General features: G+C 43.3%; 1 protein-coding gene across 1 annotated transcript; it reads left to right on the top strand.

The window, feature by feature from the left end:
• Positions 1-1,028: 1,028 nt before the first annotated feature.
• On the top strand, positions 1,029-4,128 carry LSM5 (LSM5 homolog, U6 small nuclear RNA and mRNA degradation associated). The gene is made up of 5 exons (XM_061197895.1): positions 1,029-1,086; positions 2,281-2,376; positions 2,665-2,692; positions 3,391-3,463; positions 3,865-4,128. Exons 1-5 carry the CDS (start codon positions 1,041-1,043, stop codon positions 3,895-3,897), a joined length of 276 nt encoding a protein of 91 aa, XP_061053878.1. The 5' UTR covers positions 1,029-1,040; the 3' UTR covers positions 3,898-4,128.
• Positions 4,129-26,355: the final 22,227 nt, after the last annotated feature.

Raw genomic sequence — 26,355 nt, 5'->3', positions numbered from 1 at the left:
TTTCAATGAATGAATGATGGGTGCTTTACAACCATTTGTATGAATGAAGGATGTTCTTTCTGGACTCTCCTGCTTAGGCTCTTTAGTTTTAAGTTCCTCAGATACAAACATAAAATAGACTAAGGCAGAAAATTTGTTTGCTTTCTCTTTTCAAAAAAGAAGTGTAAAAGCATCAAGGTTTCCTAAATGTGATGTCATTAACATAGAGTGACATCTGGTGGTTGCCTGTTGGACAATGTGTTTGTGGAAGAAATAGTGAATACAAAAAGTCTATAGTAGACTTCTAGATATAACAGGATTTAAGAACGATAGTAGAAAATAGGAAACATATTTAAAATCTCCCCCTCGCCCAGAAAAGTTTTTTAAAAATGCTAGTTGTGGGTTTTATTTATTTACTTATTTATTTTTGGCCACACCATGCGGCAGGCGGGATCTTAATTCCCTGACCAGGGATCGAACCCATACCCCCGCCATGGAAGCACAGAGTCCTAACCACTGGACCACCAGAGAAGTCCCTTGCTGTGGGTTTTCAATCCACCGAACTTTTAAAAGAAGCGGTAGATTCCTTAAAAGAAACAAAAACAAGAACAACAACAACAACAAAAATTTACGAAAATTACAACACAACGAATCGGTGGCGGGAAAATCAAATTTATTTATACTGGTCTGAAGAAAGATCCTGGGTTGAAATGAGATACAACTTGGGGAAGATAAGACGACTCAAAGGTTTCCGTTTGGCAAAGTCTTCTGGGTTAGAGGAATAATATATTTACAAGGCGGGATAGCTTCAAAGTCTCTTGGAAATTTGGAGAGGAAAGTGAGTATCTGTCGAGACCGCAGAACGTTCAGTGAACGGAAATATTTCCCAGGATCTCACTGCCGGGGAAGGAGTGACTGGCAGCGATCCCCGTGGACCGGCCCGATCGCACTCTCGGCCTCAGATTGGTCGAGCCTGTCCGGGCTGCCGGAAAAAGCGGAAGCGCGCTCTTTCAAACTCGCCTTCCCAAGTTGGAGAGACGCAGACCACTTCCGGCGTAGCCATGGCGGCTAACGCTACAACCAACCCGTCGCAGCTTCTTCCTCTAGGTAACCGTTGTCGTGTTGGGGTGCCGGGGCGGGGAGCTGAAGGTTAGGGTCGGGGCCCGAGGGGCAGCGCAGCCCCTGGCTGAGTGTTAGAAAAATGTATATGACCAATTGCTTTCTTTCTCCGCGGCTCTCCTCTAGGCTTCAAGTCTCTGCGGCCTCAGGCCGCCCACGTCTCTTCGGCGTGGTGGGGTTTTCTCGAGGCAGGGACTTTTGACTCCCCAGACCAAACCGTCATCGGAAGAGGTTCACGCTTAGTGAATAAGTCGTCGGTCTTCTTTGTTGTGAGCTCGCCTTTCAGTAGTGGATAGCAGTACCGTTCCTCAACCTAGCATTTAAAATCCCCAGATTAGGCCCTGTTGCCTGTCTGGCCAGTTGTTGAGAGAGGCACCAGGATCTGGACTGCGCCTTAAAAGAGGACTCTGGAAACTAGCTCTTCTTGCCGTTTATTTATTCAGCAGTTATCGCGCCTCTGTGCACTGGACACCGTGATTGGGCACTGTTGAACAAACTAAAATCACGGCCGTTGCCTTCAGATAGCATACAAACCAGTGTAGGAGACAGGATACCGGGCAAATAAACATCGTACCAAATAACGCTAAGCCTGCTGAAGAGATGTTCAAGCTGCTGTCAGACTACAGAGGATAGACTTTTGGGGGGTGGGGGAGACGTAGTGACAAGAAGGGATCTCTGGTGAAGACAGGCCTCTCTCTTAATATTTTGTATCTGAAGGGTGATTGAGCTAGTGGATGTGGCCGTGATTGTAAAGTGTCATGGAACAAACTCTTTTTGAATGATCAGTGTATGCCAGGCAGTGTCCATTGGGGATACGCTGATGAGTAAAAACAACCACCGTCTCTGCTCTCATGGACCTTAGAGTCTGGGGGGCGGGGGTGGGGTTCATATGTCAATAAGGTAACCTAAAATAATATTAAGCCACAACCATGATAAATTGTTACAGAGGAGGGGTAAGTGGAGAACAGGGAAAACTTTCCTGTTCATAGAATGATGAACAGAGACATGTAGTGTAAGATCTAAAGTTTTCGAGTGAATACTTTTCCTGGTTTATCTTTCACCATATGCAAGTAATAAGTGCCAGTAGGCACTCACATATTTGTTGAAGTAACGAATGGGCAAAATAATCTTTTCTCTCCTCTTCCCCCCCCCTTTTTTTTTGTTAAAAAAAAAAATCCATAGAGCTTGTGGACAAGTGTATAGGATCAAGGATTCACATTGTGATGAAGAGTGATAAGGAGATTGTTGGCACACTTCTGGGATTTGATGACTTTGTCAGTATCCTTTTAAAAGTTGGTAGTATGGTTTTTTCTTCAGTATTTTAAAAAAAGAAGAACTGTAGACAATCAGTACTTACGGATTATTATAATAAAAATTAATTTATTCTCATGGAAATTGTGATAGTGTATTAAGAGGTGCGTGTACTGAAAGAAGATGAAATTCTTACCAATCACAAGCATTTTGAATTTGAGTCATTGTGTTCAATGTTATAATTAAAACTGAACAAAGGCAGAAGCCAGAGTAAATTTAACTTGGTATATTTATTTTCTTAACACCAAATTTCAGATATGGTACTGGAAGATGTCACTGAGTTGTGAGTAGTGTTAAAAATTAAGGAATTGGGCAGGGGAATCTCTTTTTAATTTAAGGCAGTTTTAGTACTGTTGAGTCAGTAAAATGATCTGTTGAGTCAGAGAACACTGCCTATTCGAACTACTCTAAAGATAGAAGTTTTACCTACTGATGTTAGTAAAATTGGATTAGAGGATTATTACTTTTATGTAATTGTCACTAAATTACTAGGAAATTAGTAGAGACAAAGCTTTAAGGTAAAAGGTACTAAAAACAGCCAGGGATCTTAGGGCTCAGGTCAAATAAAGGAACTGATAATAAGAGCATTTAATGCTTTAAATTCATTATTCTACAACTTATATATAATAGAAAATGTAAATGATGCCTCAGTTATATTAATTATAAAGATCGTGACCAGTAGCTCTGCTTTCAGATTTGAATTAATTACAGATTGGTATAATGGATAGGAATCAGTAGTAAATAATAGTAAAAAGAGTGAGGATAGTAAACATTTTATTTCATATTTGATCTCCTTGGCAAGTTTCACCTTTTTAGATGAAGATCAGCCCTAGTGGATGTGGATCTTAGGCCAGTCAGTCCACTCTGTTGCCTTTGGGGAAGAATTTACATCACCCACTTTGTATCTGAAAAGTGTTGGTACAATTGCCTGACCTCATGTTCATTTATATATAATAATTAACCTTTAATCTATTTGTTTAGTGAAATCACGCCAGAAGGAAGAAGAATTACTAAATTAGATCAAATTTTGCTAAATGGAAATAACATAACAATGGTAAGACACAGTAAAGCTATTTTTATTTAGATGTTAAGCCATTTTTGTGGGGCAGGGATTACAGAACTAACTTGCTTGACTAAATGCTCATGGTCCAGTGGTGCTTAAGATGGGAAAGGGGTGCTCTGGTAGTCAGGACTCTATGGCCAAACTGTTGAAGATGACATTAGGCCTAAGATTAGTTTGCTTGTGCTTTTTAATCATTTGTTTTGCCAAGAATCATTGTTGAGACACTAAGTATTAATTGATGATGTTGGAATTGTAAACAGCAGTGACATGGAGAAAATGGAAATATGGGGGAGGGGCAAAGAGGCGTGACTCCGATCAATGAGGAGCTCTCAGTAGGGGTTTTTAGATTATGTAGTACTAAACTAAATATTAAACTTTTTCCTCCTTTGCAGCTGGTTCCTGGAGGAGAAGGACCTGAAGTATGAATGGATTTCCTTGACTTATGCTAGATTCTGTTTTGTCTTATAATGACAACAAAATAGAATTTTTTTTTTAAACTTTTTAACGTTTGTATTCTGTGAAGCCAAGTTTTCCGTTAAAGGGAAATGCTTTGAAGATGCATTGTAAATGCCTGTTTTTGTAAGTTAATCATGATTATGTTGGAAAAAGAAGAACAGTTTGTTCTTTGAAGACAAAAATAAAGGTGTTTTTGTTAACCGTCATTTTATTTATTATACTGCAATAGCCAGTGGTTGTAGTTACTTTGTCACTTGCTTTCCTGTCATTTTATGATTATTTGCTTCCTCATTTAGGTGACCATTTGATTCTCAAAGAAAAATTGTTCCAAACAAAATGATGAGCTTTGATTTTGAACAGGTGCATTAAAAAAACCTGAAATGATTACTTACAAAATTCAGTTCAAACTCTGATGCTTTGAAATGACGATTTTTCTACTGAACTCAAGTTCCGTTAACTCCTATTAAAAACAAACAAGCAAAATACACAGGTAATATATGTACATTGTAGAAGTGCAGATAAAGGAAAAAGGAAAATATTAATCACTTTGCTATATATTCTCTTAGACTTTCTTAATATACTCTCAGTACACATTTTATTTTTACAAAAACTACTCTTCCTTAATGTACTGTTTTGTAGCCTCCATATAAGACTTTATTTTGAATTTAAATGGGGAGAATCTTTCCATGTCAAATATTTTGGCAACATTAATGTGTGCATAGTATTTTATTAAATGGGTTTACCATAACTTATTTAGCCTGTTCTTTATTACTGGCCACAGTAGTCTAACTAAATCTTTATACATTTTTATTTTTCTTAGAATAAATTCATAAATATGTAAGGTCAAAGGATAGATATTGTCATGTTGCCAACAAAAAGTTTGTGCCAACCTACATACAGTTGTAGTTTTTCATAGTACCCTTCACACACTTACCAACATTGGCTATGTTCTATTTTCTCCTCTCTTTGCCATTGTGATAGGCAAAACCTGGTATGTTTACATTTTTAAAAATTAATTTTGAACTGATTAGTATTTCGTGAATTACTTATATGAGGGTTTTGCCGTTGAGATACTGTTCTTTTTCTTACTAATCTGTAAGAATTCTTAATAGGTTACTCTTAATCATGCATTTTGCAATAACTTCCCCAGTTTGTAGTTTGCCTGTTGGTACTTTGTTTGTTTGTTTTTATTTTTGGCTGTGTTGGGTCTTCGTTGCTCCGCGTGGGCTTTCTCTAGTTGCAGCGAGCGGGGGCTACTCTTGGTTGTGGTGCGTGGGCTTCTCATTGCGGTGGCTTGTTGCGGAGCACGGTCTCTAGGCACGCGGGCTTCAGTAGTTGTCGCGCAGGCTCAGTAGCTGTGGCTCGCGAGCTCTAGAGCGCAGGCTCAGTAGTTGTGGAGCACGGGCTTAGTTGCTCCGCTGCATGTGGGATCTTCCTGGACCAGGGCTCGAACCCGTGTCCCCTGTATTGGCAGTGCTGTGTTCTCAAACAAGTGGGAGAGAGTTCCGGTGCTTTTTTGCCGCATAGCTTACACGCTCTCCTTTTTCAGGAAGGTGAGACTAAGCCAGAAAACTGTATACCAGATGTCCCAGGCAATGAACATGCCAGGGAATTTCTGGCCCACGCACCAACCAAAGGACTTTGGATGCCACTGGGGAAAGAAGTCAAAGTCATGCAGTGAGTGTGGAAGGGTTTCAAGTAACACCCTCAATACATGCAAGTTATAGACCACCGTTTACAAAAAAGTTCACTTACTTAATTTGTTCTCACCACTGCGCTGTTAAAGTCAGGGTACGATCTCTATTCTATAGAGGAAGCCGCCTAACATGTGTTATTAAGTGGTACAAGGTAAGAGGCAGAGCAGTGCTTTGACTCCAGGGCTTCTGGCTGCAAGGGCAATGGACTTCCACAGGGCTGTAGCTGCCTGCAGAGTATATGCTTCAGTAATATGCCTGTAATAGAAAGGATATTCCGTGTTAAGGTTTTATCCAGGTAACCTGAGAGGAGCTCTGGGCCACAGAGGGTGGGTCTGGAACAGGTAGAGCTCTGTGTGCACACCCTCCACCGCACCAGAGCAGCAGCACCTTCATCCAGTGTAAGATGGTGTTTGAAGAAGGGGTACTGCTGCCTTTAAAGACATTTGTACAAAGATTTTTCACGCACACAATTAAAATAGTGTTTCCCAGCCCCTTTCCTTCATTCCCCTCACCTCCAAGGGACCACCTCAACCTCTTTTAAGAAGGTTATTTTGAAGTTTAGCTCTGGACTAAACAAGGACTAAACATACCAAAGGCAAAAAATTTGCTCATAAATTCACCTTGTTTTTAAAAATCCCTTCCAAATCACTGAGCATGAATCAAAGTCATAACAGCCAAGAGTTAAAATGTGACAGTACGCCAACCTTTAAGTAGAAGTGGTAGGCTTAAATATTTCTTGAGTCTAATGGTTTTAGGACTAAGACTGGAACTTAAACTTCTCTGGGACCCTTATGCATCCCATTCTTCACTTACCTGCTTTGCTTCATTCTTTGCAACCCAGAGGTAATCATCTCCCAAAGCTCTCCTTTGGGCCCTCCCTCCCTCCCCACTCTTGTCAGCTGTGCCCCCGCCAGTCATAGGATGGTCCAAACTCAAGCTTCAACCAGGTGTGGGGAGGCTGCTAGTCTAGTCCCTCAATCTCACCATTTTATGCCCCTCCCACCATAACCCACACAGCAAAGCAAAACAATTTCTCTTCCCAACTTCTGACTCCAGCCTTTTTTTTAAGATTCAATTCTGTTAGTCCTTTCACATATCTTTTACTCCCATGTGAATCAAAACCCTCACCACTTTGTTTTGTTGAATAAAACTGGTTTTCAGCCATATAGGCACTCTTCACTCTAATTTCTCCTGTAAAATACTGCTGGTTGAAATTCCTGCGGCACATTTGTCTCATTTCTCTACTCAATCTGGATTAGCCCCTTGCCTACAGGATAATAATCTACAAGTGAAGAGAAACACTACTACTTTACCCCATTCTCCTATTTCCCAATTCCTCACAAGTCTTCCCTTCTCTGGCAGGATGGTCTCGAGAGGAACCCTGCGCTGGCTGCCCATTTGAGCTCACGCTGCTGTCTCCATTCCCACTCCAAACTTTCTCCTCTTTTGTCTCCAAACCACAGAACCTAAAACTGTGTCCAAATTCTCTGCCTCCACATGGACTGCCCATTCTCAGCAATCCAGCTAGACTGATGTCCTCCTGACTATCTCAGCCCAACTCTCCTTACTGCTATCACCCAGCTCTCTATCACCTTCTACTAGAGCACTTCATTTCACATTACATTGCAATTTCCTAGAATGCAGGAATTCTAACTTGGGAGTCTCATTGCAAATCCTATGAATATGGGCACCTACAGCTTAAGTGAAAACATACTTTAAAAATGGAGAAATACTATTGATTCACAGCTGCCTTTGCATCCAGGACCCAGTTTGCATCCAGGACCCAGTATGGAACCACCGCAGACAACCAAATAAGATGAACCCCCTAGTCACTTATATTCCAATGATTTGTGAGAGGCTCTCCTGGACTCCAGTCCCTCTGGCTTGGGCATAGTATGTTTTCTTCGGAGGCTGACACCAGTGCTTTCATAGCCATCCTGTCGTTTCAGCTGGTAAACCACAGGGACGACGTGCTCATATTCACCACCAGCTTGTAATAACCTGTACTCATTTCTGGTGGGCCAGACCATAAGTTGGGGAGGGACAGAGCACTCAGGTGGCATCCTGATTATCCTTCCAGCCTTCAGATAAGACCTTCCTTTGGAACATGTCAGAGGGCCCTGTGGACTCACTTCTTCAAGGAGGCATTCTACCTAATGCATTACATCATCAACTTCCAACTCAGAGTCTTCTGAATCCTCAGGAAGCACAATGGTCAAGGCAGCGCTTTTCTTCAACAAATAGGCTGTCAACATTTGAGAAGCTGCTCAGGTCTTTCAGCTTCCTGCCTTTCACAGTCTTTTAAATCTCTGCACACCTTTTCAAGTTCTCTTTATACACCTCCCCAGTCTAATCATTCACGATCACATCTTTGTCTGCACTTAATTTCCTATTTGTGACTGGCTTTTTCCATGACCCCTTGGTTTTGCAGTCTGGTGAGGTCCCTTCATCTCTGGAGGGCATTTGCTGGGGGATTTCTCTACCTGTGCTTCATACCAACTCATGTCGCACTGGATGCCCTCATCTACTTCGGTAAACTGGGCCAACCAGGTAGGGGAGGAACTGTGCCCCTCATTGTTCTCTACCTCACCTTCATCTTCATCTTCTTCCTGGTACCTACTCTCCAGCTGCTCTGCTCCCTTTCTCATTTCCCACTGGATGCCCTCATCTACTTTGTACAGGGTGGAAGGAGGGGAGGAATAATGACACCCCTCATAGAGGCTATGAGAGTCACCTCCAGAGGGCGTTTGCTGGGGGAATTCCTCGAGCTGTATGCCCTCACCTACTTCATTCGGCAGGGGGGCAGGGGCGCAGGGGACAGTATAGGGGAATAAAAATACTGCTCATAACTATCATCATCATCATCATCATCATCAAATTCAAAGAGGTCCCTATACTTCCACCATGGTCCTTCACTGCTTGCTTTTTTTTTTTTTTAATTGAGTTTTTAAAATTATTATTTATTTATTTATTTTTGGCTGTGCTGGGTCCTCGTCTCTATGCGAGGGCTTTCTCCAGTTGCGGCAAGCGGGGGCCACTCACTATCGTGGCCTCTCGTTGCGGAGCACAGGCTCCAGACGCGCAGGCTCAGTAGTTGTGGCTCACGGGCCCAGCTGCTCTGCGGCATGTGGGATCCTCCCAGACCAGGGCTCGAACCCGTGTCCCCTGCATCAGCAGGCAGACTCTCAACCACTGCGCCACCAAGGAAGCCCCCTTCATTGCTTTCTGATGATGGCTCAGGCTGTGCATCATAGCACTGACCCATGGCACCCTGAGTGGCCTCATCTGCTTTGTTGACCTGAGCCAACCAGGTCAGGGAGGCAATACCTCCCTCAGGATAGCTAATGTTCTCTACCTCTTCCTTTTCACCCACATTCTCAGGGGAGAATGTATTCACAGGGATACTGGTCACCCTTACTATGTCATGGCTGTCGCCTTCTGAGTTAACATCTTGGTTTTTTTTTTTAAGTATTTGTTTATTTATTTATTTATGGCTGTGTTGGGTCTTCGTTTCTGCGCGAGGGCTTTCTCTAGTTGTGGCAAGCGGGGGGGCCACTCTTCATCGCGGTGCGCGGGCCTCTCACCGTCGCAGCCTCTCTTGTTGCGGAGCACAGGCTCCAGACGTGTAGGCTCAGCAGTTGTAGCACACAGGCTTAGTTGCTCCGCGGCACGTGGGATCTTCCCGGACCAGGGCTCGAACCCATGTCCCCTGCATTGGCAGGCGGACTCTCTCAACCACTGCGCCACCAGGGAAGCCCAACATCTTGTTTTTCATTCAAGTTTTCAGCGTGTTGAGGTTCAGTTTCTGTTTGTGTGTCTTTTGTTTTCATTTCTTCCCAGTAGCCACCATATTGTTGGAATTGTGCCGTGTTATAAAACATAGGAACCATGGGTCTTTGGTTGAGAGTAGTGGGCAATGGGGACTGAAGGACGAGGAAGCTAGGATACTCACTGAGCACCACAGGATATGGAAAATACAGACTTGCATTTGTGAAACCTAGAAAGAATGGAATAGTTAGCTATTTTGTCTCCTGCAGCTGGTCACTACGTTCAGCCAGTACACACTACACCTGTACAGCCACAACTGTTCAAATCCACCACAGGACAACCACCCAGTCTTCTGTTACCTCTTCTGTTACCAATGCAAAGGACTGAAAAGTCCTCCCCAAGTTCTTACATGAATAACTACTAACAACTTTCTTAACCCATCTCCCACACATCTCACAGGCCTGTAATCCACTTTGCTTCCAGAACAATCTTTCTGAGTAATCTGTGATCCTCACTTCAGTTACAGTATTTGAATGGCTTATCATTGCCTGTCAGGATAACGAGGAACAATGACCACATTTCTTAGGATGGCATAAAGCACCTCATTATCTAGTTTCTCATGGTATCATCTCATTAAGATGTAGGTGGTCCAATAAGGACCTTGCCATAGACAGGTTTTTCCACATAAGGCAACTCCTCTTTTCCTCCTTTCCCTGCTACCAAACTGCTACCAAAGCCTAATCATTTTACAAAGGGAATCCTGCCAACACATGGACCTTGAGGCATTTTGCTAAGAAAAATCAGTTGGACAGAAAAAGGCAAATGCTGTATGATCACTTATGTAAATATATAGAAAAAGTGGAATCACAGAAATAGAATGGTGGTTGACAGGCACGGGGTGTGGGGGAACGGGGAGACGTTGGCCGATGGCAAAAACTCCTCTAATTCAGCTTATTATTCAGAAGACAACACTGAGGCAAAGAGAAGTTAAATATTTACTAAAATCAGCCCATTTTTAAGAACATAATTCAGGGAATTCTGTGGCGGTCCAGTGGTTAGGACTCTGCACTTTCACTGTCGAGGGCGTGGGTTTGATCCCTGGTTGCAGAACTAAGATCCCACAAGCCTCAGGACGTGGCCAAAAACAAAAACAAAAAAACAACCCCCCCGTACCCCATAATTCAGCCCTCTCTTTCAATTCTACAGCACTGTGTACTCCATGTCTTAAATATTTAAAAGGTGGTAGACATTCTGGATATGTAAAATGCTTGGAAGTCACTTACTCCCAAAACAGTAAAAAAGCTAATATATCACAAACTCTTTTCAGATCATTCACAGCAGTGAGTGTACAGGGAAAACTGCTACCCCCAGTATTGGAGAGACGTGAACAGACCATCACAACATACAGGAACACAAACCCTGTAGGGGATCTCATACCCATCTAGCCAACCGGAAGTGGCTTCACTCCTGGAATTCCAGGTTTCACAAGACAATACATCCTATAAATTTCTTCTCACTAAAATCTGAGTCATATTGCAATTAAGAAAAACCGAGTACAAATCTTATTCCTACTTCCAGCACTTACCCCTTTAATTCTCCTAAACCACAACTCTAAAGGACAAATAAAATACTGTAAACCTTAAGGGTGTAGAAAAACCAGGGGTATATAGCAGCTCAGCCTGTGAATTCCAAGAATGTTTAAGATACAATATGGGGACTTCCCTGGTGGCGCAGTGGATAAGAATCCGCCTGCAAATGCAGGGAACACGGGTTCGAGCCCTGGTCTGGGAAGATCCTACATGCCGCGGAGCAACTAAGCCCGTGTGCCACAGCTACTGAGCCTGCGCTCTAGAGCCCGAGAGCCGCAACTACTGAGCCTGCGCTCTAGAGCCCAAGAGCCACAGCTACTGAGCCTGCGCTCTAGAGCCCGAGAGCCACAGCTACTGAGCCCGTGCAGCAGAGCTACTGAAGCAGGGTGTGGCGGTCGCGGGAACAGACTGGCCTGCGGGGAGGGGGGTGTTAGGAGACGCGGAGCCGGGGGGCCTGGACTCCCGCACTGAGGAGGGGTTCGGCCCGGGTGGAGGCTGCGGGCAGGCTGGAGAGGCTGCGGACAAGGGCGGTGCAGCCGAGGCCTAGGCCGCGTCTCCCAGTGCAGACGCGGGGTGCGGCCCCTGGCGTTTGGCGCCCGGCACTAGGTACCCCGCGCCTCATCTCCCCACGGTGCTCCTGCTTGGGGAGCCAGACTTGCTCAGCACGACGCGGGCCCGGGCCTCTGGGCGCTGCTCCCCTGGTCGAAACGCACGCAGGGCAGCCCCCGCGTGTCGCCATCGCAGGCGAGCGGGAAGAGAAGGTAAGGGACCTCCACCCAGGCTCCCAGTTCTGATGGGGGACAAGGACGACTTTCTTCCTTCACAGCACTTTACAGGGCAGAGTGCGGCTGTCCTTTCCTAACTACAAACACCTGCTTTTCAGCCTGGGCAATGAACTCTTCAGGAAACAACGAAACTTTTGAGGGCAGTAACTCCAGACCTTTCTTTTATGTGCACCCCGTGGCCCAGCAGCTTCACCTGGGTCCCTGGTACCAGAATCCTGTCTATAATCCATTCTCCATTCCTGGGGCAGGTAAGGAATCTGAATCCCCAAAGAGGTTCAGTGGGATTAGGGACCCTCCCTGTAAGCCAAAGCCTGAAGGTTTCTAACACCTGTGTCCACTACCTCCCTTTCCTCACCCTGTGCTCACACCCAAGAGGCTGCAGCAGCGCATGGGGCAGTGTCTGTTGTTCAGGTTAATAGGAGACATTCGAATTCTAGCTATATGCCAGTTACTCTGCTAAACGCTAGAAATAGGTTCTCTCATTGGCCTCAACAGCCCATGAGCTAGGTATTGTTGCTCTCCTTGCTCCCCAAATGAGGGAACTGAGGCTCCTAGTCGGTGACTGGCCCAGGGTCACAGAGCAGTCCAACCAAAGTCTCCTCATGTTGTGAGACCAGAGGTACCTTAGAGCTCCTAGTCCCTATACTGTTTTTGACAAGTCCTAAAAGTTCTAAAACCTATTATGGTGAAGTCAGAAAAGTCCTCTGGAGGAAGAATGACAAGCAAGACTTGAAAATGTTTGGAAGGTAGACATCTAGCGTTTCATTCAGTACATGGGGGAAGGGGCTTTAGGCAGGCAGGAGGATCCATGGGGTGATTCTCCCATCTCACCTCTCCAAGTAGGAAAGATAACGTTAAACTTGCTCTTCTGAGTATCCTGCTGGAGATAAAGCGTGTTATAAATATTATGCAACTTTTCCAAGTAGAAAACTAGGTGTGATAAGGAGAGCTTCTGAATTCAGCACTGTTGCCAGCTGAATAGTAGTCTCAGTCTCAGCAAGAGGGACCTGTGCCAGCGTATGGCCTGTGACCTACAATTCTTCACTGTGTCTCTACCTGGCAGATGTTGGACTAGCACCTCCACATGAGCCAGCTCCTTCAAGAAATCTTACCGTATATAAACTCTTGGCTCTGTTTCTCTGGAGATTCCCTAATTAGTACAGATGTTGAAATGCTGTTTTGAAATGGTGCAGAGACAGGAATTGTGTGAGGAAGAGTACAGCGTACAGAGGGGGGTAGGTTTCTGAGAGGAAGAAATTCATATTGTATCTTTTTTTTTTAAGATTTTAAATTTTATTTATTTATTTATTTCTGGCTGCGTTGGGTCTTTGTTGCTGTGCGCGTGGGCTTTCTCGAGTTGCGGTGAGCGGGGGCTACTCTTCGCTGCGGTGTGCAGGCTTCTCATTGTGGTGGCTGCTTGTGTTGTGGAGCACAGGCTCTAGGCATGTGGGCTTCAGTTGTTGTGGCTCACGGACTCTAGAGCGCAGGCTCAATAGTTGTGGCGCACGGGCTTAGTTGCTCCGCGGCATGTGGGATCTTCCTGGACCAGGGCTTTGCATTGGCGGGCGGATTCTTAACCACTGCGCCACCAGGGAAGTTCCCAAAATATGTTATTGATAAGCGTTGAAAACAGTGATGCCCATTAAAAAATAAATGGATAAAGGTCTCACCTCTTTGACTAAGGACATATAGATTCTGATAAGGAAGAGTGAATTTTATTGTTCTGGGTCAGTTTCAAGATTGAGTTTTTCCTTTTGTAAAGATAAAAATTATACCTACTAAGAAAAAATAATCCATACCTAAATACTGAGTCAATGAAATATAGAAAGCAAGGATTAATGGTGATTAGGTGACCAGCATGGTCCTGGTGCCCTGTGCTTCCCACTCACTGACATCTCTAAGTAGTGAAGCTGGCAGTTGATCTCAGGTCAGCCTCATGCCCAAATCTGCTGCTCTCTGTCTGCTCCAGTCACAGGAGTGTGAGGTCATTTGGCATGAGGCTGAAACAGAGAATGGCTGGAAAAGACTGCGTCTACTTTATTCAAGGTTGACCCTGACTGAATCTTAGGCTGTTAAAACATTTCGTTCCTGAATCTAAGAAGAAAAATCATGCGTGACATCAGCTGGCCGCCGGAGGGCACTGTGGAACAGGCTACGAGTTGCTGAAGCCACGGGTGTTTCGTTTTCCCCAGGTCCTGCATTCCAAATCAGGTTCTGATCTTCTACTCTGCTGTACTTACTTTGGGATCACACCACAAGGGCAGGTAAAGGGTTGAATCCATACTATTTTACACTTATTTTTGAAAAGGAGAAATCTTTTCCTTCATATTTTCTACATGAGGTGCTGTAAAAAACTGTCTCTAAGTATATAACGTTGTAGATGAAAACATGGGCTCTAGAATCAGATTCACCTCGACTCTAGTCCCAATCAATTATTTATTAGTTGTGTGAGTTTAGGCGGCTACTTAATGTCTCTGGTTTCAATCCCCTCATTTGTAAATTGGGAAAAATAACCACCTCTCAGGGTTGTAAAAACTAAGATAATACATGTAAAGCATCCACTATAGCTTTCAGTCATATAGTAAGTGCTCAATAAATGGCAGTAGTCATTACTACTATTTTTAAGAGACCCTGGATCAACTTATTTTTATGGTTTTCCTGTCACAGCAATTCCATTTCAACAGTTCAAGCTGTCACTTAGTCCACAACATTTCCCCCAAGAATTGAGCCCTTTGTCCTCTTTGAATCTTCTACCACAAAGCTCAGTGCCTGGGCACAAGGGTTCATGTGATTTGTTGAACTAAGTGGCGTCAATAAAGCTATCTTTTAAGACGAGCCCGAGAAAGTGGGCTTTATTACATGGAAAATGGCTGAACTTGCAGAGCAGTTAGCTTTAAGGTTAGCAGAGGGAGTAAAATAAAGAGACAGGGAGATTTAAAAATGTTCATGTTTATCATGAATAATGCAGTCATTTACTGAGCACCTACTTTGTGCCTGCCCTCCGGAAGCTCACTGCCTGGCCGGGAGACACATCTCCCTAGCTGTGATACAGTGTGATGAGTAGGTTAGCTTTTGGAGCACATGGAGAGAGAGGAATGGGTTCTGCTTGTGGTGGGAGTGGGAAGCTGGAATACAGAGTACTGCTGAAAATCGGATCTGGCTCTGAACTGAGCCCTGGCAACATCCAGACGGTGGGGTTAAGGTATTCCCTTCTCTAAAGTATCTGTTTGTACCCTCCAGTTTACAGGGAGGATGGGGAGTCTTTTGGAGGTTGTAGGTTCAGACCCATTCAGGCTTATCTGATGCATTTGGAAGAGAGGGGCTACATATTGGGTTGGCCAAAAAGTTCGTTCGGATTTTTCTGGTGAAATATGATGGGAAACCCCGAACGAACTTTTTGGCCAGCCCAATACCACTACAGGTTGAAGGGAGGGATTTCAGAGGTCTTGGAATTTCATCACAGGGGAACAAAGAGTCATAAGTATGAGGAAGTGGCTTCAGAAAGAAGCTGAGGATCAGCAAGGAGTGAAGGTCCTAGGAAAGCGTCTATGCTCGGACTCATCCTAACTTTTGCCCACAGGAGTGCATGTCCTGAGGAGGAAAGGGAGTGTCTACGAGAATGGTAAGAGCTGTCTCCCCAAACTCTGTATACATTGAGGGCCTGACTTTTTCCCTTGAGCACTTTGATAGGAATCCTGTGTCACTAGGACTATCTCAGTCACACGCAGGCAAAGTGGGCAGGTTAACAGTTCAGAAAGAGGCATGAAAAGGCAATCAGGAAACCTGAGTTTGTCTCCAAGTGGCTGTGTAACCTCAGGCAAGTCACCTCTTTTTTTTAGGACTTCCGTTTTCTCATCTGTAAAACAGGAGTTGAATTGGATGTTTGGGTTTCCTTCCAGCACTCAACTCTCCACCTTTGGTTGTCTTCATTTCAGCGGAAGAGAAAATCAGTCAAGGGCCTGAGGTCCAAGTGGGGAGGAAGGGTGGTTAACCATAAGTGACAGGTCACGTCTGCAAAGCCCAGGCATGCTCATTCTTCCCTCCCATCAACAGCCACCCCATCACTGCCAGCTGTGGTGTGTTTGGAATCTGTTCTGTGTTGGTAGCCATTGGGAATTGAGGGCATGTTCCCACATCTGCGGATTTTCCCATGACTTCTTGCCCCATGGGAATCTAGTGGTTTTGGATACTGTGGCTAATCTTTTAAAGCTATGATGCTTCCTGTTCTCCTTGCTGCCTCTTCCTTTTCTGTTCAATGAGAGTGAACCTGAAAACTGTCAGAGTGGAAACCACATGGAGAGGAATCATGGTCTGGTGTAGAAGCTCTATCACTTATTTACTGAGTGAGCTCAGGCAGGCCATTTATCCTCTTTGGGTTTTGGTTTCCTCATCTTTTAAACCAAGACAAGAACTCATGCCTTTCCCATTCTACACAGGTGTTCTGAAGATGCAGGGGTCTCACAGATGTGAAATGCTTTAACTTGGCCAACTGTATGTATTGACATGGGGTCCGATTCTGGATCCCTATTCATTCATCATTGGACACCAGCTGGTAACATCCTGGTTGACTTTCGAATCTATACCCCACAGCTTTCCAAAAAGAACTGTGGCATCGACCAGAATGCCTGCAAAATAATTGATCACTCTATTTTCTATAAAATAGAGAAATAGAGTAGAAGATCATGACCATGGAGTGTGGTGAATCATAGATATGTGGGTCATGGGCTCACATGCTTCCCCTGATCTCTGGGAAGGAGTCTATTTACTTCCTTTTAAGTATTTCCTTTTGTCTCCTAATTGCAACTTCTTGGGCCGTGGGCCCCCTTAACACTTCTTCAGAGCAACCCTGTTATTTGTTATTGGTTTTAGCCATCTTCATGGTCACCGTCTCATGGGGGTAGTAAGAAATGGGAAGGACCTTACTTTTCCCTCTGCTGAAGTGCCTGGAGAGCATCTCTTAGTGATTGCAGCTGAAGTGTGACATTTAATTAGTGGAGAAAATTGAGTCAGAGAAGATGCAGGCTGTGCCGGCAAGAGGGTGAGAAAAGGCTGGGGAAGACGTGATATGCTCAGTGGGGCAATTTGGCCCAGGTGTTCTCCCACATCCAGATTGGGTGTTCACATCACCACAGGTGGAGATTACAGAAGCTTCAGGAATTTTCCATAGTGATGGGAACCACAAATGAGCCCCCAGGGACGCCTAGTTTCTTCTATCCCACCCTTGCTTTATTTGGGAAAGCAAATGATGACTCCACCCCCTCCTCTGAGAGGTGAGGACCTCACCCAATGAAGCCTGGCTTCCTGCTGGCCTAGTGTGACTGGTGCTTGGAGATGACACAAGCTTGCACTGAGAGCTGTGGTCTCTTAGAGCACAGGATCCAGAGTGTGATGAGTTGGAAAGGAGCTTCAGCACCTCTGTGCCCAGTCCTGTACCTTATAGAAGAGGAAACCTAGGTCCAGAGAGGGGCATTGACTTGCCTACGGGACTTAGGGGCTGAGCTGGAACCGGTGCTTAGGTCATTGACACCTGGTTCAGAGCTCTTGGCTATGCCACTCCATCTCCATGACTGGGTGGTGATGTTTGGGTTACACTGGATAAAATTACCCTCTCTCTCCCAGAAGCTGATCGAAATTGCTTGTGTCTGAGCCCCTGCACTTCTCCATGTGTGTCTTAGAGATATGCATTCCCAGTTTATTTCAAAAGTACCATTTCTTCCCTGCAGGCGCAGGATTACTTGTAGTAATGCCTCATCTGCCTCTGGGCCCCTGGTACCTTGAAAAAGGCTGACAATCTGCAGCAGGAGCTAAAGGGTGCAGGGGGACCAGGAGGAGGGGCTTAGATGGAACAGGAGGCAGAAAGGAAGAGGGCCCAGTATGGAACTTAAAGGAAATGTGGGGATCTGGCTTCTAATACTTGCTCTGTTGTGTGCAAATTTGGCAAATTCCAAAATTCCATTTCCTTTTCAGTCCCCCTTTACCATTTCCCAGTCTGTTTTCTTAGGCTAAGCAAGATAAAACCAAAATATAATGCTAAAAATATCTCCATTCTTACAAAAAAAGCAAACTCTTAATAAATTACTTTTAACCTTTATGATTTTGATTATCTATTCCTCATGGGTCAATGACACTTGATAGAAAAGTGAACTCCCCGCCTGTGGCTTAAAGCCAAACCCAGGTTTCAGCTTTGAGGGGATTCTTGAGGGTATCCCATTAATAACCCTGAAGCCCTTAGGGAAGAATGAGATGCAGATTCTAGTCGGGATCTCCATCACTCAAGCAGGGGGACCCAGCCATTTTGTAAATCAACTAAGAGAGTAGGTGGCCAGGAATTCGGGAAATGTGTGCTCACCTTTTCACTCGAGTGGTTCTGCAGGGCAGGACAGCTGGGCACAACTCTCTACGCATTGGCAGATGATATAGAGGGTGTGGTGTAAACGTCCCGCCCTTGCGGACTTGTCCTAGCTCACAGCCACCAGCCAAGTGATCTTGAGTAGGTGACATTTAGTGTGGTTTTTGCTTTGTGTCAGGCACTCCCCTAAGCACACTGCTCCTCACTGTGACCCAGTGAGAGGGGATGTATTATTGTCCCCTGTATCAGTCAGGATTCTCCAGAGAAACTGAACCAATATGAGATCTCTATCTCTCTTCGTCTCTCTATCTCTATAGATCAATTATCTATCCCTCGTCTATCTATCTATCTATCTATCTATCTATCTATATGGCTACCTACCTACCTATCTATCTCAAGGAATTGGCTTACACAACTGGGAAGTCCTGGGTCCGTAGGGCAGATCAGTAGGCTTGGGCAGGAGCCTATGTTGGCAGAGACAGAATTTCTTTCTCTGAGAAACCTCAGTTTTGGCTCCTAAGGCTGTTCACCTAATTGGATGAGACCCGCCCACAATACTGTCTCCCTCATTTAAAGTCAATTGATTGTAGCTGTTAACCACATCTGCAAAATATCTTCACAGCAACACCTAGATTGGTGTTTGATTAAATAGCCGGGCACTACAGCCTAGCCAAGTTGACACATGCAGCTAACCATCACAAACCCTTTTACACATGAGCAAACTGAGGCAGAGAGTTCATGCCCAAGGTCTGGGCTGGGATGTGACAGGGTTAGAATTTCAACCCAGGCTCCTCAGCTGTGCCCTTCCCCGCTGTGCTGCTCCATGGCCTAACTGATTGCGATTTCCTCAAGTACAGATGAAGTTAATACTGCCTGCCTCTTTCTACTCAAAGGATTCCTGTACTTATTTATGTGCTTTTATTCTGTCTCATTCCAAATTGGATTCGAGGAAGCTCTGAGAAATCAACAAGTGAATTCCCATAAAGGTATTTTGAAGACTATGATGAGAAAGAAAAAATAAACCAACACTGACCGTGAGCCTATATGTGCCAGACACAATGCCAGCATCTGCACATTTGTTGTCTAATTTAATACTCACAAAAAATGCAAATCCTCCATTCCTCAACGTTCTTTGAGGGCAACTAGACTTTGCTCGTATCCTTGTTGCTTTTCACAGGGCTGGGAGCATTTAATACCCATTAAATGCTTATGAATCAATGGAATTATTGCCCAGTGGTGAAACATGAGACCAAGGTGATGGTTGCTAAGAGCTTCTTGGGCGGGGCAAAGGATTTTATATGGGAGCCAATCTCTTGCAGGAGCTGAAAGAATAATCCCAGCTCATGTTGCCCTGAGAGGGAAGGAGGAGTCTTCTCCAGAGACTCATTGGGGAAATCGTCTGCAGGTGAACTTGCTAAAATTATCCACTCCTTTGGTGCAACACACTCCCAGGCTGGAAAACACTGCCACATATGTCACCTGGACTCTTTAAAGCTTGCTCGTCCTGTAGGCAAAGTCTCTCCACTTAATGAGTACTGAACTCCTTTAGTCCCCAGCCTTGGAAAGTGTTCCCCTGGAGGGAGGTAACATGAGTAGGTTTCTTCTCTGGTTTGTTCTACATCAATCCCTCCTCATATAAACCCAAAGCAGCAAAATAGCTAGCCTGACATGAAAAGGGCTTTGTGTTAAGTGGATGTGTCTTAAGGTGAGGTTTACCTGTAGGCAGGGTTTAGGTACTAATATCTTAGTATCAGTAGAAGATATCCTGGCAAACAATCAGGTTTATTTTACCTTTGGCTCTGGGAGGACTGGGGCTTTCTGAAGTTCCCAAGAATGTAAACTTGGGTCTTTTGATCTAAGGGAAATGTGCTGAGAGGTGAAGAGGCACTGGCTTCTCGTCATGTGTTGGGAGGAAAGGGTGTGAGGTTTTGGAGTTAACCATGCGTGGTTTGAGTCTTGGCTGTGTCAATTCTTAGACATTTGAGATGGAGCAAGTTACTACCCTTTCCAGGTCTGTTTCCATATATATATGTATGTGTATATGTATATGTGTATATATAAGTATATGGGTATGTGTATGTATATGTACAATATATAGCATTGGGAGGACATTGTGAAAAACATAGGGCTGTTTTGAGCATCACCATGAGACAATATATGTACAGAACTGGGCCTGTAGTAGGTACTCAGTACATGTCGAGTCTTATCCTTTCCAGAACCACTGCTGGGGGCTGGCCCAAGCCATGCCTCCCCTGTTGCTGATTGAATCTAGATGAAATCTAGTTAGAATGGACACCAGGAACATCTGAGAGGAGAGACTGTGGTTGAGGTGTGGAAATTGAGGGGCCTGCCTGGGGAGTGGGTTCTGGGAAATGTAGTGGATGCTGTCAATGCCCCTTGTAATTATCCCCTTGGACCTGGAGGTCACTTGTAACTTGGGCGGAGTTTTCCATATCACACCAATGACCTCCTACCTCAAGCACATGATTCTTTCTGTTTAAAGGTTTTCTCTGGCCTGGTGAGCATGCTTTGTTCTTCTTTCTCAGGGCTTTGTTATGTGTGGGTGTGAGGCTGGCACCTGCTGTAGCTATCTCCTTGCCAGTCTGAGGATGAAGCTAAGACATGGAGGAGGTCAAAGAAATGGAGAAAGAACCACCCTACTTCTGGTCTTGCAGTTTAGTGGAAGGAATGCATTCCTTATAATAATTTAATCTAATTTGGGTTGGAATTTTCTATTTTATTGTTGTTTTGCTACTGGAAGTATGCTAATCAATACAGAACTCTCAACCAATGAACCACAAGAATAATCTTGTTCAGATCAAGTCTTCTGTATCCAGAATCTGTCACGCCTCTTCCATTTGTCCTATGTTTTTCTCATTCTGTTGGGATTAATCCCAGTAGATGGTATTCTCATATCAAGGCCTCTGACTCTACTTTTGCAGTTGTTTGCAAAAAGTTCATGTTTACTGCGATTTTCATCAATCGATTTCTATTAAGGGTTGTTTCCTCCAATCTGTTTTGCAAAATGCTGAGGTCGTTCTGTTTTTGCTCTTCTGGGAGAGGCTCTTATCTTTTTGCTTTGCTGAGAAGCACTCTCCATGTGATGCTTCGTCTGGTGACTGTTCTCAACCTCAATGAACTTTCTCTGCTTTACTGCTGTACTCTCTGTGGCAAGAAGAGATCCTTTCTGATGGGGGTCTTGTCTGGGCACAGAATGACATCCCCACCCCATTGCATAACACTGTGACATTTCCTGTAATATGGTCTACATCCTCCCTGGCAGGAGTAGCACAAGGATGTGCCTGAACTTGAGGGCTCTTGGTACAGGGGCTAAATAAACACACAGGCCTTTTTTGTTTTAAAGGTTTTCCTGCTAATCATAGGGAAGGAGCGGCCAAAGTAACACATATGGGGAAATTACAGTGGTTCAAGAAATCTCAGAAAAGTTCCAACAGTAGTGGTTTTATCGTCTGTACTAAATTATTCTCAGGTCATTTTCTTTTCATGCTGTAGTCCTTTTCTTTGCTACTACTAATTCTACTCTGAATTAAAAAAATTTTTTGACTTTAGAACTCAATAAAAAACAGAAGAATGAATATTAAAGCATCAGATCTCTGTTTTAAACCTTGGGAAAGGGAATTCCCTGGTGGTCCAATGGTTAGGACTCGGCACTTTCACTGCTGCGGCTCAGGTTCAATCCCTGGTCAGGGAACTAAGATCCCGCTAGCTGCACGGCATGGCCAGAAAAAAAAAAAAAAAAAAAATTAAGCCTTGGAACATATCTTTATGGGTTTAGGAGAATGAATAGGGATAGAGGACCATTTGTGTTGTTTTTAATTGAATTATCTTGAATAAGAAATGTCTGTGTTATTTTCCCTTGTGACAGGTAACTTTTACCTTTGCTCTTACAGTACTTTGAGACGACAATCATATCATATAATTGTATATAATTATATAATTTCCTTATGTAACATAAACCGCCCTTGTGTAAATTCAGAGTTTACATATTTCTGAGGTTGTCAAAGATAACTTCCTATCGGGCTTCCCTGGTGGCGCAGTGGTTAAGAATCCACCTGCCACTGCAGGGCACATGAGTTCGAGCCCTGGTCTGGGAAGATCCCACATGCTGCAGAGCAACTAAGCCCGTGTACCACAACTACTGAGCCTGCGCTCTAGAGCCCGCGAGCCACAACTACTGAGCCCACGAACCACAACTACTGAAGCCCGCACGCCAAGAGCCCGTGTTCCGCAACAAGAGAAGCCACTGCAATGAGAACCCTGCGCACCGCAACGAAGAGTAGCCCCCGCTCACCGCAACTAGAGAAAGCCTGCACGCAGCAACAAAGACCCAACACAGCCAAAAATAAATAAAAGAAAAGAAAGATAACTTCCTATTAAAGCACTTTGTGTATTAGTTTACATGTTATGAACATTTGAATAATTAACCCTTTATTTTGAGTGAACATTAGGAAATCATGAAATACCTTGAATGTTGACTTTCAGGGTCAAATAAACCAGTTTAGCTATTTTGCTTAATTTGAACCAAACTTTATTTAGCTAAAAATGGCCAATGACTCATTTATTTTCTCATATGAATTAGAAAAATCAGGTGTGATGTAATTATAAGTAAATGCAGTTTTATGAATTGCCTCTAATTCAACTGGGAAATCATCATAACTTTTAAACCACCACTTCTAAAAACATGTGATAACTACTCACACTTACTTGAACTTCTAAATCTTAAAATTCCAGTTATGTACAGCAGTAGAGCTACTTGCTTTAAACTTATCATCAAATTGATGAGCAAATTCTGACTGTCTTAGTGTGTTGCAAATGGAAGTTGGAAGATGTACAGTATTTCCTAGTTCTTTGAGATGCATTTTAATATATCCTTCCATTTTGTTCATTTACATTGTATTTTTAGCTTCTACCCTTCCTTTTTCCCTCTGTAATTTTATGTTGTGGATTTTCCTCAAAATGAAGACTATTAAAATCCATTAGAATTTATCCAGTCTCATGCTTTATTTTGCTTTTTCATATAAGAAATAGATGATTTTGTTATGAGTGTCTCCAAATGCATAAACACTATCCCTTTTCTTTGTTTATTTCTGTGTCTGATTAGTTCATTCATATTAAATATGCTTTTGCTTTTTTTTTTTGTCCTTTTTTTTTTTTTTAATTTTTATTTATTTATATATTTATGGCTGTGTTGGGTCTTCGTTTCTGTGCTAGGGCTTTCTCTAGTTGCGGCAAGTGGGGGCCACTCTTCATCGCGGTGCGCGGGCCTCTCACTATCGCGGCCTCTCTTGCTGCGGAGCACCAGCTCCAGACGCGCAGGCTCAGTAATTGTGGCTCACGGGCCCAGTTGCTCCGCGGCATGTGGGATCCTCCCAGACCAGGGCTCGAACCCGTGTCCTCTGCATTGGCAGGCAGATTCTCAACCACTGCGCCACCAGGGAAGCCCCGCTTTTGCTTTTTGTATTATGGAGTGGCAAGTCTCTTAGGAAAATGATTGTTTTAGCTACCAGATTTTACCTGAAAAATACAGGTTGGAGAATGTCAAGAAAAAAGTACTAATAAGTAAGCCTTAATTGTTTCATTAGGAAAATGTTCAAGAATTGCCCAAAGTAAAGGTGATGGTAGGGAAAAGCTCACTGAGGATTTTGTTATTCACAAGCTGGCAGTTTACAATTTTTTCCTAAGTGAGACGCCATACTGCCTACACAGCTGAAGAGAAGGTTGAATTTTATATACAGATTGGCTGGACCTCCAACCTGAATAATTCAGATCAGAAAGAGAGGAGGGGATTTGCCTGGCTAGACAAAGCCTAGGAACTTTCATTCTGCCGAATCTTAAAAAAGGGAGAGAATACATCCTGATCTAAATTCTGTGAATTGGGGGCTTCCCTGGTGGCGCAGCGGTTGAGAGTCTGCCTGCCAATGCAGGGAACACGGGTTCGAGCCCTGGTCTGGGAGGATCCCGCATGCCGCGGAGCAACTAGGCCCGTGAGCCACAACTACTGAGCCTGCGCGTCTGGAGCTTGTGCTCCGCAACAAGAGAGGCCGCGACGGTGAGAGGCCCGCGCACCGCGATGAAGAGTGGCCGCCGCTTGCCGCAACTAGAGAAAGCCTTCGCACAGAAACGAAGACCCAACACAGCCAAAAATAAAAATATAAATAAAATTTTTTTAAAAATTAAAAATAAATAAATAAATAAATTCTGTGAGTTGAAAATCAAAACTATTGATCAGATTTGAATAGCATTTAGAGTTTTAGACTCATATAGTAAGAGGTGAAAATTGAAGCTGGCAAATAACATTTAGTTATTTTGGCAGAACTGGTGTACTTTACTGCACCTTAAAAAAAGTTTTCAAATGAGAACTTTATTTTAGTCTGATAAGCATTACAGTACAATGACTTATATCTAGAAAGAATTGACTTAGCATGATAAAAGGACCATGTTTTAAAGCTATGTGGGGACTTCACTGGTGGTCCAGTGGCTAAGACTCCTCACTCCCAATGCAGGGGGCCCAGGTTCAATCCCTGGTAGGGGAAGTAGATCCCACATGCCACAACTAAAAGATCCCACATGCTGCAACTAAGACCTGGGGCAGCCAAATAAATTAATTAAAAAAAAAAAACTCACAAAAACCAAACATGTCTTTCAAAAAAAGAAGCTATGTAATAGTTATTATTTTTGAGAAATATATGATTTCTGCATTTGAATTTCTTTCCTTGAAGAAATGGAAATGTAGTTTTTGACCTGTTTATGAAGACACCTTGACATGCAAATACAGACATGTTGGTGTGGCTAAAACCAGTTCATTTAGAGGTAAACGTTTTGCTTTGAGATATTTAGAGTCTAAGAATATACTGAACTAGTTTTAAAATAATAATCCTTGGGAGGGGTAGCTGCATATGTTGAAGGATACAGCCTGTGGAATTTGTGCCTTTTGCAAGGCTGAAATTATGGCAGGTCCAAAAACTGATGCCCAATTCCATTTCACTGGTGTTAAAAAATATTTCATTGCTTTGATGGTCTTATCCTTCAAGTTAATATTTAAAAAGCCTCCTGTATGTATATGTATAGCTGATTAACTTTGTTATAAAGCAGAAACTAACACACCATTGTAAAGCAATTATACTCCAATAAAGATGTTTAAAAAAAAAAAAAAGCCTCCAGCTGTGAAAGCAACATAAACAGGTTCTAAATGTACTCATCTAAGTTCCTATGTCTGGGGAAGCTAATGTTAACTCATCATGTGATACTCAGTTTGTACAATAAATTATGAACTTGGAAAAAAAATGATCCTCAGACAGAATATATGACAACAATCTGTATTGTCTTTCCCTGGCTTGAATTTATTGTTCTATCATTACTTAACATTACTTTTGTGTTTTAAAGTATTTTATACACATTTGTGAATTAATTAGGCTAGATTTAGCATACTCAGGGGCCCAATTTTTAAGGAGATTTGAGGGTTGCAATCCAATCCAGTTGATAAAGATTGTAAGCAGCAGGTCTCAGTGCTTCCCCATCTCTTGCTCCTCACTGATCCAGAATCTGTGAGACCGACCACATTTTCTGGTCACATCTAACTCTGTTGAATGCAAAGAGACTCAACTTTTATCTAGTCAAATAAGGGAGTCAGGAAAATATGAACATGCAAAAGTCATTGAACCCAAACTTACATTACATCAACCAACTTACAGATATTCGTATTAGATTATATTATATGCCAACAATATCCAGGAATAGTGGTACTGTCATGTCTGTTTGGAATACAATGTTCCTCCAATACCATGCGAAACATTTTCAATAAAATCATGTAGCAAACTGAAAACAAAACGACAAAGAAGAACATCCCTTTCTTCTTAAGAATATCTTATTTCTTCTTACTGGGGGTTTCTTGGAAGTTGTTCTAGTCAAGTGATCTCTATGAGCTGAAGGAGCAAAGAAGTATATCAAAAACAGTTGGAATTCACAGAAATTGATACAAGAATGTTCATAGAGCATTATCCATAATAACCAAAAGGTGGAAACAATCCAAATGCCCCATCAATAGATGAACAGAAAATTAATGGTATATCCATACAATGGAATATTATTCAGCCATGAAAAGGAAAGAAGTATTGATACATGCTACAGCATGGATGAACCTTGAAAACATCATGTGAAGTAAAAGAAGCCAGGCACAAAAGGCACATATTGCATGATTTCTTTTATATGATACATCCAG

Source organism: Eubalaena glacialis, chromosome 8 (assembly GCF_028564815.1).
Source record: "Eubalaena glacialis isolate mEubGla1 chromosome 8, mEubGla1.1.hap2.+ XY, whole genome shotgun sequence".
NCBI lineage: Eukaryota > Metazoa > Chordata > Mammalia > Artiodactyla > Balaenidae > Eubalaena > Eubalaena glacialis.
Note: the sequence above shows the minus strand (reverse complement) of the source record. Positions and strands in the feature narration are given on the sequence as shown.